This window comes from Cygnus atratus, chromosome Z (assembly GCF_013377495.2).
Source record: "Cygnus atratus isolate AKBS03 ecotype Queensland, Australia chromosome Z, CAtr_DNAZoo_HiC_assembly, whole genome shotgun sequence".
Lineage (NCBI taxonomy): Eukaryota > Metazoa > Chordata > Aves > Anseriformes > Anatidae > Cygnus > Cygnus atratus.
In genome coordinates this window covers 36045502-36059094 of record NC_066396.1, presented here as the reverse complement: position 1 = coordinate 36059094, position 13593 = coordinate 36045502, and the positions used below count along the sequence as shown (strand labels likewise).

The 13593-nt window shown below is 38.2% G+C and overlaps 2 protein-coding genes across 4 annotated transcripts in view; one reads left to right on the top strand and one right to left on the bottom strand.

Moving 5' to 3' along the window:
* HAUS6 (HAUS augmin like complex subunit 6) overlaps nt 1–5868 on the top strand; it is a 223635-nt gene extending 217767 nt beyond the window's left edge. The window contains exon 18 of the transcript XR_007709265.1: nt 5859–5868. The gene's annotated coding sequence lies outside the window, so the exon portion shown is untranslated. The remainder of the gene's footprint in view (nt 1–5858) is intronic.
* The window catches only part of LOC118253760 (ADAMTS-like protein 1), a 419478-nt gene that overhangs the window by 94726 nt on the left and 311159 nt on the right, over nt 1–13593 (bottom strand). For all 3 annotated transcript variants that reach the window (XM_050716258.1, XM_050716257.1, XM_035558495.2), the window contains exons 4-5: nt 11884–11929; nt 888–1124 (exon numbers count right to left, since the gene is read on the bottom strand). In XM_050716258.1, the coding sequence (XP_050572215.1) occupies nt 888–1124; nt 11884–11929 (283 nt within the window). The remainder of the gene's footprint in view (nt 1–887; nt 1125–11883; nt 11930–13593) is intronic.

The window sequence follows — 13593 nt, the reverse complement described above, 5'->3', positions numbered from 1 at the left end:
AGGGGCGAAAACTTCCCAAGGCACATAATGCGGCTGAAAATACACAGAAAGCCAACAATGTATGAAGTCTACTTAGATTTGAAGGAAACTAGGCACTGAAACATGAACCCAGACTTAGCCTTTTATAATATTGAGGTGTGTTCCATGATTAACAGAGATGGCACAAATGTACTCCCATTCATTAGCCTGTAGCCTATAAGCAGTTCAGGCAACTAAAGTTTGATGTAGATAGGTTCAAAACAACAGTAATATACATGTAAATGCAATACATAAGTAAAAGGTAATAGAAATACAACTCAGTGAAAGGAAGAAGACAAATTAGGATGTCAATAAATTGGCTGAATGATCCCTAGACGTGAATTTAAGGGTTAAAAAGTCTCACTTTTAACAAATGGAGAAACTGAGACCCAAAGAGGTGTAGCAGCTTGCTCAGTTATGTTACAAACCACTGGTAGATTTTCCAGTTTTGTACTTCATCCACCACTACGTGGTTTGTGACTTATAGGGAGCAACAATCCTCAAAAGACAACATAATTTCCTAGACTTGGAAAGCTTTTGCAAAGCAAAATAAAAAGCTAAAATTATTTTCTTAGGATACTTTCAAACTTGATCTACTACTGCAGCTAACTACAAAACAGTTCAAAACCTGAGGTTACATTCCTCCAAAAACCCCAAGAATACTCTTTAAGTGAGAAAATAACTTTTGCTCATTGTTTTTGTATACCTCTTCCAAACAAGGTAACAGTAAAGAGAACAAGATTATGGAAACAGATGACTAAAAAGAAGAACCCCAAATGGTACAGGTACGGAGAAGAAGAGAGCATGTGAGAGAGAACTGAGGGAAGAAGTCATCAGCAAAGCTGGCAGAGTAGGGCTTCTCTCCTTACTTGGCACAAACCGCTGATGCACATGTCCAAGGATTCAGTGTAGCACCGGGTCCCATCCAGAACCTTTGGTGCCAGCTCTACAACCAAAGCTGCCCCTCTGGCTTGGCACTTCAGCGAGCACGGGTTGTCGGGATCATTAGAGACAGGAAGCCACTCATAAAACTGCCCCTGGTACTTGACATCATTGTGAGCCGAGCACTGCTGAGCACGAAAATCACCTGCTTCTGGAGGACAGTCCTGCAGAAAAGGAGGAGGAAAAGGTCAGTGAGTCTACTCGTGATGAGTGATCACAGTGTTGTGTAGCTGGCCGAGCTTCACAGTGACCAGATGTACCCAGATTTTCTGTTCAGAATATCTCAGACTGAAATAGAAGAGACAGCTACAACTACATAAAATTCAACAGTATAATTATGCCTTCTTTTCTTCTTTCCCCAGAATTACTGAAAAAACATCAAGGCCACGTGTAAATATGCAGGAGACACAAGAAACACACTTTATGTATCTTAGCCACAGAACCTGTCAGTCCTGAAATGCTCTTACTGAATTTTTTCCACTTGTGCACAAATGTGCGTATTTGTGTTAGCACAGCCACTCTGCCAACCAACTTTTCCTCTGTTTGAAGAAAAAGAAAAAAAAAATAACTTGGTTCAATTATCTGTTTAAATTTTATTCTTTTTTTTTTTTTTTCCTGTGGCTTAAATTGGTTAGTATGGAAATGGGAATAAGAAAAATGCAATACATATTTACATTTCTTCAACCTATTACAGGCAAATATTTTATAACTCACATAATTAGCAACTTATGATTTTACTGTGAAAAGCCACTTTGCTAATTCTTTAGGAGGTTTGTGAGACATATAATCTGACTCTGCACCCAGTACCTCTGATATAAAAAAACAAAGATCAGTCATACTACTTAAAGTCTTTTGTTAATTTCTCTTCTTGAGATTGGAAGATGACTTTTTTCTATCCCACAGATACTTTCCTGACATCATGTAACACTGAAAACCATGAGTTAATCTCTCAAGAGAACAAGAAAAACTTCAAAATCATGAGACTTCAGGCAAAATAAACATGAGTTCTTTTTATCTCCCTTCCAGTTTTTGATCCTTAAAGCCTGATATTTTCAAATTTTCCTGTGCAACCAACCACAAAGGCTAAAGGTTCATTGTTTTTTTTAGAAGTAACCTTAATTTCTTATAAAATTACAGGAATACAGGAGCTAAGGTTTAGGAGAAACACCCACCATCATGAGAATTATGACAAAAGAGCAAGTGCTGGAAATACAGCTGCCTCAGATTATTAAGGCCCCATAGTCCTCCATCTTGTTCTCATAAGGAAATCTGCTCCACGTTGGCATCTGGTCAAATACCAGATGAAATGAATACCTGCGATACCTTCGGTTGAGGATGGTAACATTTATTTAGGGAGAAGCACAAATGTTGATTATAAACTTGAAGGAGGGGGTTTTTACATATATACAACTAGACAATATCCTTATAGGTTTTCTGTTTTGTCTGTTTGTCCTCAAAATAACTACTTCCTCCTACAGAAATTCTGGTATCATTAATGACAAACTAATTCACAGATGATCTATCAGCCCAGCTAGGAAAATCTTGCTGCTATTCAGGCAAAATAACTCCTCTGAGGTTTAAATGGCCACCTATGTTTCTCAGACATTTTTCTACATCTTCATTCACTAGCTCTTTCCTGCTCCTTTAGACAGGATTTAGAGGTTATTACAGTTTTCAATAAGAATGCCATGGGGCCTGCGTGTCACTTTATGGCATTAAAGGATCATTGTTTTGTATTAAGATCTAAAAGAAAACGTCTCTTAACAATCAAGCTTTCAAATCTGCTCTTGAAGCAAACTGGCAGAATCTTGGCTATAAATTTATCATTTGTATACCCTTGGCACAAACCCAGGATAATGAATCTGGCCCCGCATTCACTGTGTAGTGGCAATGTGGTTATGCCCATTATGCTTGAATGTTGAATGATGTTGGATCATACCACTCCAAACATTTCTTACAGTGAACTATACACACATACAAGCCATGGCCATAAGCCACAGATTTTCAGTTAATTTGCTTTGTACCATGAGAGCAAATTTTCAATGAGTTTGCTCTGTATTTGAATGTGATGCAGCCTAAACACTATGGGTCAAGCTCCAGGCACAGTTCTGGTGTTTAAGTACAAGGAGGTAGTGCTCTTGCTACAAAAGGTTAAATGGATTAAGAAGAAGAAAAGGATTTGGGCCAAATCTTGCTGTAGAAAAATATGTATCAAATAGCGATAATGTAGAGCACATCCATTCTCTTTGGAAGTCAATATTGAAAGTCTAAGTTCATAACTGGAATTTTACTATGGGAAGGCTTAGACAACATACAACTTGTCTATTCATAAGTTGTGGATGATGATGATGATGATTTTTTTTAAAGATAAAAGGTTGATTTTATTTCAGTTTGATTTTAAAATCTCCAGAAAAAAAATAAAAAAAAATAAAAGGCAATCAGGCCTTTATTGTGATCTAGGCAAACTGTTAATACAGGAACAAGTTTGGACAATAGCAGCGAGTGAAGAGAGCAGATCATGTGGGAATTTCATTAGTCCTCCATAGTAGTCTAAAAAGGCATAGTAGAGAAAAACTGTCTTTCTGTTCTGCTTTTAAACAGAGGATGAACAAGACAGTTACCACTTGACCCAAGATCTGCTTTAGCTCTATTTTCACCAAAGAAGGGACAAGCAAAGAGGAACACTGTGGCCTTATTTTCTGCCACAAAATCTTCTGATGCATGCCCTTCCCTGAATTTTTCTGTCCATAAGCGAATAGTCAGGTCTCTTTGCTTGGCTTATGCTTGTTGCAGAGATCCAAGCCAACTCTCTTGTTTGTTTCAAGCTTGGCTCTACCTTTGAAACTTCCTGGCTTGCAATAACTTTATTTTTACAAAGACAGCAAGGCCCTTTAGAACACACAACATACAGAGCTCATAATCCTGCTTTGTAAATGATTCAATACTACATTTGTTGTGTTGGATTTTATTTTTAAATCAAAGAAATAAAAAATCTATGGTCAACATAACAAACTTTCAGGACATGGCAGGTGATCAGGACCAATGTTAAATTTCACTCTTTGATATCATGATCAAAATAAATCAATGGATTTAAATAACAGAGCTTGTGTTTAAAGAAGTTTGCATGTGAAACGTGAAGCCATTCAAGGAATACATTCAAGCAGTCACAAAGGCAAACATCCATACTTATCTTGGCACACAGATATGAAGAAGGGTCAGAGTCTGACCCACCACTTTTCTCCTACTTAAATCCTAAATGTTGAACCCTAGATCTGCCTAAAGGCCTTGAAGATCCCTTTCTCTCAAGGGGAACTTTCCTTCCAGTTAGGAAAGCACACGTACTTGCACCTACACCCACAACACCTGAATAATCTCTGTAATGTTCTTTATAACAAAATGGTCAAGGTAAGAAAAGTTGCAGCCCCAATATTACCAACATTAGACACAGGTCACTTAGACTGAAAAAGTAGAAAATGTACTGAGCTTGGTACTTTTTATTAATCTGTTGTCTGTGTTTTCATTGGCTTTTAAAACTTACTATTTATTGTTTGTATTATATGTCAGTGAGGATCAGTGGGGAGCCTTGTTCAGTCATATAATGGAAGACAGACAGAAGCTCACAGCTTACAAATGAGTACTCTAGTTGCTGAAATAACAGATAAGGCAAAGTCAATGTTTTGTTGCATATTGGTTCAAACCGTAAGTTGTTATTTTCTTCTAAACACTTCTCACATCTTTAGATAACAGTTTTTGCCTGTTTGAGTGCCCAATTTGTGCAGTGCTGGCTCCTAGTGAGGAGAAACTGTAGGCTCTGATTTGACAAAGTCTTTTCCACGAAGTCTTTTCCATTTTTAAAATTCAGATGTCTTTCAGCATGTGTCCGGGGGTTTGTGGAAGGGGATCCTTCACAGCTGCCAGCTAGCACTGCTTCACTGGCCTGAGTGAAGCTGTATTTTCCTCCACCAAGAGTCTGATCCTGGAAGCTATCTAACAGTATGTAGTTTTTCTACCTGTACAACAGAGACAAACGAAGGTGTGCTCACCTGTTGAGCCAGCCAGAAGTCACAGGCCAAGTTAGACCAGCAATGAGCCTGAAGTATCCCCATCTTCGTATGGGTTATGTATTTCTGCAAGGTATTTCACTGACCATATCTGCATGGCCTATGTTTGGCTTGGAAAATGTGGCAGCACTGTTATCTGGCCACAAAAGCACTAACAGTTATGCTTCAGGCTACTCTAATTTGGTGCTATATTCAAATCTTTTTTGCTTTTGTTTTGAGAATATCTGTGGGCCCCTGTGGACATGAAGAACTGCTGCCATTGCACTCCTTGAAGAATCAGCAAGATCTTATAAACTTGAGAGGCTTGTGTAAGTCCATTTGTCTTCAAGCTTCCTATCCATCATGTTTTAGGGAAGAAAATTTCCAGTGAATAGGAAGCAATTTCTCCAACTCTGTGAGTTGTAATTGGCTGTCTGATGACCTTTAGTGTGTGAAGGCTCATGGGATATTTGTGAAACACTGAGCCTGTGCTTGTGCCTATAACCTCTGTTCATCCTATCAACTCAAGATTTTCTCCACCACAAACAAAATACATATCATCTTGAAGATGATCAGAAATCTCTTTGAAGTATGAAACCTATTTTAAAACAAACACAAGAGTTTCATCTTCACCTCTTAGACACTTAATTCTGGACATATTATTGTGGCTTTCCTCACATGCATTTTGTTCCTCACATACAATTTTTTTTTTCAAGTTGACCTCCTATTTGACCCTATTGTAATTCATAAAGTCCATGGAGTTTTGCCATGTTTGAATCCCATTCAAAACAATTTCTATTAATCAACAAACCAGTGGAAAAGATAAGATGAAACCCAGATGTCCCTTGATGGTGATAGGTAGATCGGATTTCATGGGACAAAAGTGGGTCAGGCTTTTAAAAGTTTACTTAGTGGGTGAAATGTGGAAGATCATATCTAAGCTGTGATAGGTGGAAGCAGTTGAGGAACCTTCAAACAGTTTACAGTATGTGTGCTTGTATATTTGCAGAGGCCAAGAATGATTTACTATACCTGGAGCTTTTCCTCTGTGCAAAAAATGACTAACAACTGGACTATACTGTGCAGCATCTGACAGAACAGCTTATTGAACCAGTTCCATGAAATATGCACTGTGTTTCAGCTGCACCAATTTCATTACTGAGTAAGAAATCCTGAGGTCTTCCAGTAGGGGTTTGCACAAGACTGAATGAGAACTTCAGATGCAAGTGCAGAGATTTAAGAGATCTATGGATTTAACAGAAACTCCATTCAACTTTGAAGACTTGTTGAGTGCCCTGCTTGGATTAAGTTTCTTGTAACCAGGTTTTTCATTAATCTGCTCCTGTGAACTTCTAAATAATTTAGGCACATCCCTAACTGCTTAGATCAAGTGTGGCTCACACTACAGCTTTCTCTGACAATCCCAAGACAATATTTTGGAACATCAGAAGCAACATCTGACAGAACAGCATGTGAGAAATAATATGAACAAAGTAAACGAGGGAATATCAGCAGATGCTTCTACTCTGTATTAAATAAACATGTACTAGAGATGAAACAGTCAGTGTAGAATCTATCCAAACCTCCAAGAGTATTTGTCATTAGAAATGATTTTAAAATCAATTCTTAATAATATATATTACTTCAAATATGTTTCCATTTTTAGCTAATAATTCAATATGCATTTTTCATATAATTCTGATTTTTTTGTTTGTTCACACCTTTTAAACATTAAATGAAAGCGTTTAAAATTTATTATCAGAAATAGCAAATTTAAATGTGTGAATTATCTACAGGTAACAGAATCTTGAAATGCCACTGTGATGGAAGTGATCCTGGCTTACAAAGACTCTTGATGCATTTACATAGGACGATAGCAGTGATTTTGTTGTTGTTGTTATTGTTGTTCTGTTTTTTAGAAGTCATAGACTCACAGGTCTACTTGCTGAGAAGATATACTGAGAAGTCAAAGCTGACATCATTAGCAACCACTTTTTTTGCAATACAGAGAAATAGTTGTCAGACAACACACAATGACACAGAGGTTTAAAAGTGCACCCACTCAAAAATAGGATAGCAGCTATGAAAATCCAGCATTTTGAAGAACAGACTGTAGTCACAATAAATGACCTGAGTTTGAAAGAATTTCTACTGAAAAAGCAAACTGTCATTAAGCAAATCTGGTGTTAATAAGGAGATATTTGTAGTGCTTCTAGTTGCTTCCCCTCCTTACCCCCCTACTGGAATAAGAAAGAAAAGTTTTTTACAGTGAAGATTACAGGATTGTTCAAGTGGTAGACGACACTAAATTTTATTGTAAAATGCAAACTGGTTCAATTGTAAAAGACTTCACATAGTATATCTACCCATTAGAGGTTAGGAAAATTAAATTTTGCTAACCATTTGTGTATATCTGAAAAAAATCTGCCTTGTGATGGTGCTTTTCATACTCACAAGTCAATGCTTCTAGAAGCACCTATGCACTTGGAAGTTTAGGTGTAATGGTTTCCAACAGGTTAGGCTTTGTTACGTGGCAAGAATATAGTTTCTTCTGTCAAAAGTGAGATGGACAATATAGGTACCGGTGTGTACAAAAAGCAGCATGAGTTAATAAGAAACAGGCATGGAAGTAGCTTGTCTGAACGCAAACCAGAAAATGGGGGATGCCACCAGAGGTGGTATTTCAGCCAAGTGAAGAAAGTAAGTGAAAAAAAAAAAAAAAAAAAAAAAGAGAGTTGCAGGTGTTATTTGCAAGTTTTGATGATCTGATCAATGGGATCTTCCATCCACAAATTCTATCTTAGACTTAATGGAGCCTCTTAATGGAAGCTCTTTCTGTGTAGAAAGAGCTAGTACTCTTGTGGAACTTGTGGCATTGTCTATTTTCATGTCAAACAGCAAAATCTCAAAAGCAGCTTTATTTGTAGTTTTTATCATCCTGTTGGCAGCTATAAGTAAATATGAAAAGCAAATTCCTACAGGAATCAAGTGCCAGTCTCATGCATCTCAATTTTCTCCTGATTTTGTTCAAGAAGCAGTGCAATGAGAGGAAAAATATCAGGGAAATTGAAAAAAAAAACCAATCACAAAAAAAAATGAGCTGATAATTGCAGAGAGAGGGGAGGAAGATGTTACACAGTTCAACAAACCTTCTTCAGAAAGATTTTCATGTAAAAGGAGTTAAAAAACAAAATAGTGCAGTGGCAGTAGGAGTGAAAAAGAGAAAGGGCAAATGAGGTAGCATAATAACCTGGTACAAAAGTTGGAGAGAACTTGGCAACTGAGAACATGCCTAGAAGAAGGAACAGAGAGCATGCTAGCTTGAAGAAAAATCTAGTCAAAAAATCCTACTCACAGTTTGGAAATATTTTTGTTTATTTTGCATAACATTTAATGTAGCAACCCAGCCAGACACAAAAGCATGCTTTCATTGCATTTGGAGTAATTTTCTGAAGAAAAACAAATGACACGTTCCCTCCCCCCATGATTACATTCTAAAATGGCTGGAAACATACTTGGAGTCAATACGAATAGCAAGAAGAAAGACTGATGCAATTCAACCCTAAATCATCTTCAGATTCCCTCATTGCTTCTTTCACTATTTACACATGTGGCTTCATATCCATAATCCTTCTACTTTCTGATCAACACCAGACAATGCAAGTGGTGAACATACTGGATTGGATTAATTCTTTTAAAGACTGCTCAGAAGCTTTATAAACAGCAGTATCAATCTCTCTTACAGTCAGTGTTATTCAAAAAGGCTCAGCATTCCTAGAATAATACAGGCCACAGAAGAAATAGATGTGCCACTCTCTCCCTTTGCCTTTCTTTTCTCTATCTCATTCTATTTTTTTAATGCTATTTAATTTCAGGATGAATTAAAACCAGCTGTAGCAAAATCTTGCTAATGATAGTGCGTCCAAAAATGTGTTCATTGCCAGATTCCAAGAAGTATTCTTCCCATTCTCCAGTTTCATCTCTGAAATATTTTGCCTTTAGTATATGTGACTACCCATCCTTTCCTGTAAGAGGACAGTCATATTAACAAAAGCATGTCAATTCACAGAAAGATGTTTTGCAGAAAATAAAAAGACCAGTTCTTTTATGAACAATAACTACAGTGCTCAAGTTATACACCAGCTAATGGCAATGAAAGCTTGTATTTCGGGACTCTCTGATTTCCACAGGAATCAAAAAGGAATTTTTCCAGAATGCATAATAGCTAGCTTCATTTGGAGGGGTGGGAGTTTACTCTCATTTTCCTTGAACACAACAGGCTGTCAGCCAACATAGACAAAACTGTAGATCACATTGAGTCTGGCAGTTCCCTCCACCTGATGTGTCTTTGTGTCTGAGGGTGTCCCACACCCTCAGTGTCTTTGTGGATGAAATCTTAAAATGGAAATTCTGAGTAAACAAAAATTTGCACACTACTATGTTCATTTTTCAGAGCATAATTCTGTGATGAGCCATGGGGTTAATTAAATATTTCCACAACCTAATTGTGTGTGTGTGTATCCTGTGATTTTGGAGACAAATATGTCATTAAAAAGAAAGTTTATGATTGTTTGTGCTACTCTGAAAGAGTACACAGTTTGGTAATGGTTTCAGTTTCTACTGGTGCTGCACAATGTATTTCAAAGTGGCACCCAACCCCAGAAACACCCCTGCTGTGGCAGGATCCTACCCCATTTTCTGTTGATGATCATGGTGGCAGTGCAATTGCAATGACAGTGGGAATACTGGTGCACAGTATCTCAGATCAGTAAAGATGGTGAATGGAATGCCATAACATCTGAATCAAAGACTGAGTGTACTTTAAAAATAAATAGAAAACGTTTTCCACTGAGATCAGGTATCTGCAAAGCAAATATAGCCAAATACCTTCCTTTTTACACAAAGCCATATTTGAAAGGCCCGGTCAAAGTCTGATGTAGTCAGTAGCTTTAGGATTGTTTGATTTATTGCTAGTTTTGCAAGTTGACTAATAAGAAACAAATGAAAACTTATTTGATCTTTGTGTTAAGGAAAAGAGAGCAAGGCAGCACAATGCATTCTTTACCCTCTCCAATAAAAGGGGTTAAAATTGTAAATGTAATCCTGGGTCTTCATCACTCAATGGCAAAACTCTCACTGACTTTAGCATAATAAAGCACTTTCAGGGCTTCAGTTTGGATTACTTGTTATTAAAAATTGAGTGAGTTCTGAAGCTGGATGCCTCAGTGCTATGTTGAGCAGTCTGGAGCCTGTATTGTCAAATACAAGGTATGTTAAGGAATTGCCTGACAAAACTATGCAAGGATTTATTCTGAAGGAAAACTGTCCAGGTACACAGTTGCAAAACAGAACCTAAGCTAAAAATAACATTAAAAAAAATATGTTCTTTGTCTTGCAAAGTTAAGCTCAGTGATTACAGAACAAGGGTTGCAACACAGGAAAAATGCCAGGGTCTCATCAGGGTGATCCAGGAACAACTAATGGCAGCAGAGTGGTATGCTGGTAACTTTCACTGCATGAGAGCAGGGCAGGAGGGGAAGCGGACTGTCATAATACACAGCAACGCACAAACTGAAACAAAGCTGATGGGTCTAATTTTAGCTCAATTAGCCTTTAACATTATCTCCCCCCCACACACACATCCTCCTCCCTTTCTTTATCGTATTACAGAGGGCTATAGCATGCAGCCATGCAGCTTGAGTGACACAAATTAACCTTCCCATTCCCTCCAAGGTCACAGTGTAGCCTAAGTGTCTCACAGCTGGAAATCAGACTGTTAATCAGTCAGCAGACCTATTTATTGACTGTTCCAGTTGTTGTCAGTGAAGCAGATGTCTAGATTGATGTGTGATTTCAGTGACCCAAAGCATACAACCAGAACTGATTTCTGAGGCAGAAGTGTGAGAAACTCACTGCATGGGAGACTGTAACTCAGTTTGAGGCAAGCATTTCTTTCATTGTGGTCTACTGAAGAGAATATAAGCCAAATACGAGGAACATACTCTTTTTTTTTTAAAAAAAAAAAAAAACTTAAACTTTTAAACTTTTTTTTTTTTCAGACAAAGCACCTATTGAAAGGCTTCTGAATATGTCCCTATCAGGCATGAGAAAGCTTGGCCCACAGCATGTTTGATTTCATTTTCCATTTACTGGTAAAACTGACATTGCTCCATGTAATTTGAGAGTTTTCACAATTCTTGGCACCCAATAAGACTTTCCATATGAAAGTCTTTATTTCCATTTTCATCAGTGAAAACACGCGTTCACTTTGGTGAGCACAGAAGTTGAAGTTTCTTATTTTATTTCAGTGAAATCTACATTCACCATAGGAAAAAACAAAACAAAACAAAACAACACAAAAAAACAACACAAAAAAACAACCAACAAACAGCAAAAACATTTGGAAAGGTTGCAGCACTACTGCAGGCTATCTAAAACTGCTTTTCTAAGGCATACAACAAAATTACAGTGCTGGGAAGGCACAAGTGAATAGCAACACACATCTCTTACTAACTTGCCTTCAGTCCTTAACATTTAATCCTCCAGCCTGACAGATGGACCAATGTGAACCAGACAGCTACCAAAGTAACATGAGTGGTCTTTTAATCTGCTGGGGGGTTATAAAGAGCAGCTTTGAAATTTCATTGACAGCCTACGTAGAAAGGTTGTGACTGCAATGCCATCCGGTTTTAATGCCATGCTACGCCATCATCGCTCTAGCCTCTCGAGAAATCAATAATGAGTTGCCAGAGGTCCTGTGATACGAAGGCAGTTTAAACAGCTATAGTGTTCCCATCATCACACAAGCAAATTATTTTATCTTATATAGGCATGACTGTCATATGTGATGACTTGTGCTATATCAAAGCTATACTTCACTTACCACATTGCTGCATGTCCTGTATCGGATGTTTCGCCCTTCACAGGTCCTGTGTCCAAAAATTAAAAACAAACCCAAAAATATTAATGGCTGAATAAGACAAGCAAGCACACAATGTTTACTGCACCAGCATTTTTCCAATAAGAATCTCAAACCACCAAGCCCTCCACCAACTCCTTCCCAAGGTAAAGGCCTCTCTGTCCCTAGGTGGATTTTGAGGCATGAATTTTACAACTTCCCAGGTTCCTACCTAAAAAATTAGTTTCTAGAAGGTGGCATCAGTTTATAAATGAGCCTGGAAGCCAGTGTACAGAGTGTAGCTGGCAGTCAGCATCCAAACCACATTCATAACAGCAGCTCTGCGCCTGCCTCGGCCGGGCCCTGAGCTGGGACACAGCTAAGGCAGCCAGACTGGGCCTGCTGGGGAGCAGCCTGCGCACTGGCAGGTGGAAACCCTCCAGCAGCGGCCTGCAGCAGCTGGCTGGTGGCCCTGTGTCCACAGAGCTTCTTCCAGCTCGGTTCAGAGAGAGGAGGTGAGTGTAAAATGTCCCCCCCCCGACCCCCCAGGCCCTCCTGTGGAGTGGCATCCAAAGAGCAGCTGGGCCTGGCAGAGGTCGAGGAGGGCTGGTGCCCCCACATGTGCTCTGCGTGGCTCTCCTCCCCTCCCCATGCATGCAGACCCATACCAGCTTGGATGCCAGCAGGGCTCTCGAAGGAAAGGTCAGCATCCAGATACCTTTTCAGCCCTCAGCAGTATGTGCTCTGAGTATTTGACCTTTGGTTTTGTGTGTTTTATGAGTTCAGACAGAATACTCTGAGGAGGTCTTTGGTATAAATCAGAGTGCAGGATTTGGCTTTAAAGATTGTCCTTCAACAGAATAGAATTCCTTACATTTTTAATTTCTTAATTTCACAACTTTTTTTTTTTTTGGTCAGGATTTAACAAGCATACATTCCTTGAGGACTCAATGCCTGCCAAGACTGAAGTTTTAAATCCAAACCATTTTGAGCCATCCAAGAGAAAGGACAGCATCTGCATGCATTTGTGTGGGTTCTTTTTTCCTTCTTCTTTTTAAGACTGAAAAACTTTTTCCATACTGAGTTAACTCTAGAATAAACTGAATAGTTTTCCTTTAAGTTATTGAAACCATCCTTCCTCCTAAACACATGAAAAGCAGGTGAGACTTAATTGTAAAATTCCTCCAGTAGTCATTTACACCTTCCTTAGCACAAAATCAGGACAAAAAACAGTTTTGTGAACATACCAAAATGGTGTAAGCGATTACAAGAGAAGATACAAGAAAATAAACAAGAAAAAAAGAAAATAAAGCCAATCTCTTTTTCAGAAGAAAAATGTAAGAAGCGTAAGAAGAAAGATAATATAATCTGCACTGTAGCATTTACCATATAAATTAAAAGCATTAGAGAGATACCACAAGTTTAATGTTTTTGCAATGTTATATGATTAATTCACATAAATTTCTAGCACTGCACGCATGCACAGAAGTCAAAAGTGTGCACAGGGCATCCAGCACTAGGTGTAACAGTTTTAGCAATACAATAATAAAAATCATATTCAGTAATAGGCTATGAATTAGTATAGCAATACTGGGATTAAAAACAAAAACAAAAACAAAAACAAACACAGAATGAGCAACTCCCCTCAACATGCCATTTATTCCTGAGCAACATAGGTAGCTCGATGATACACTG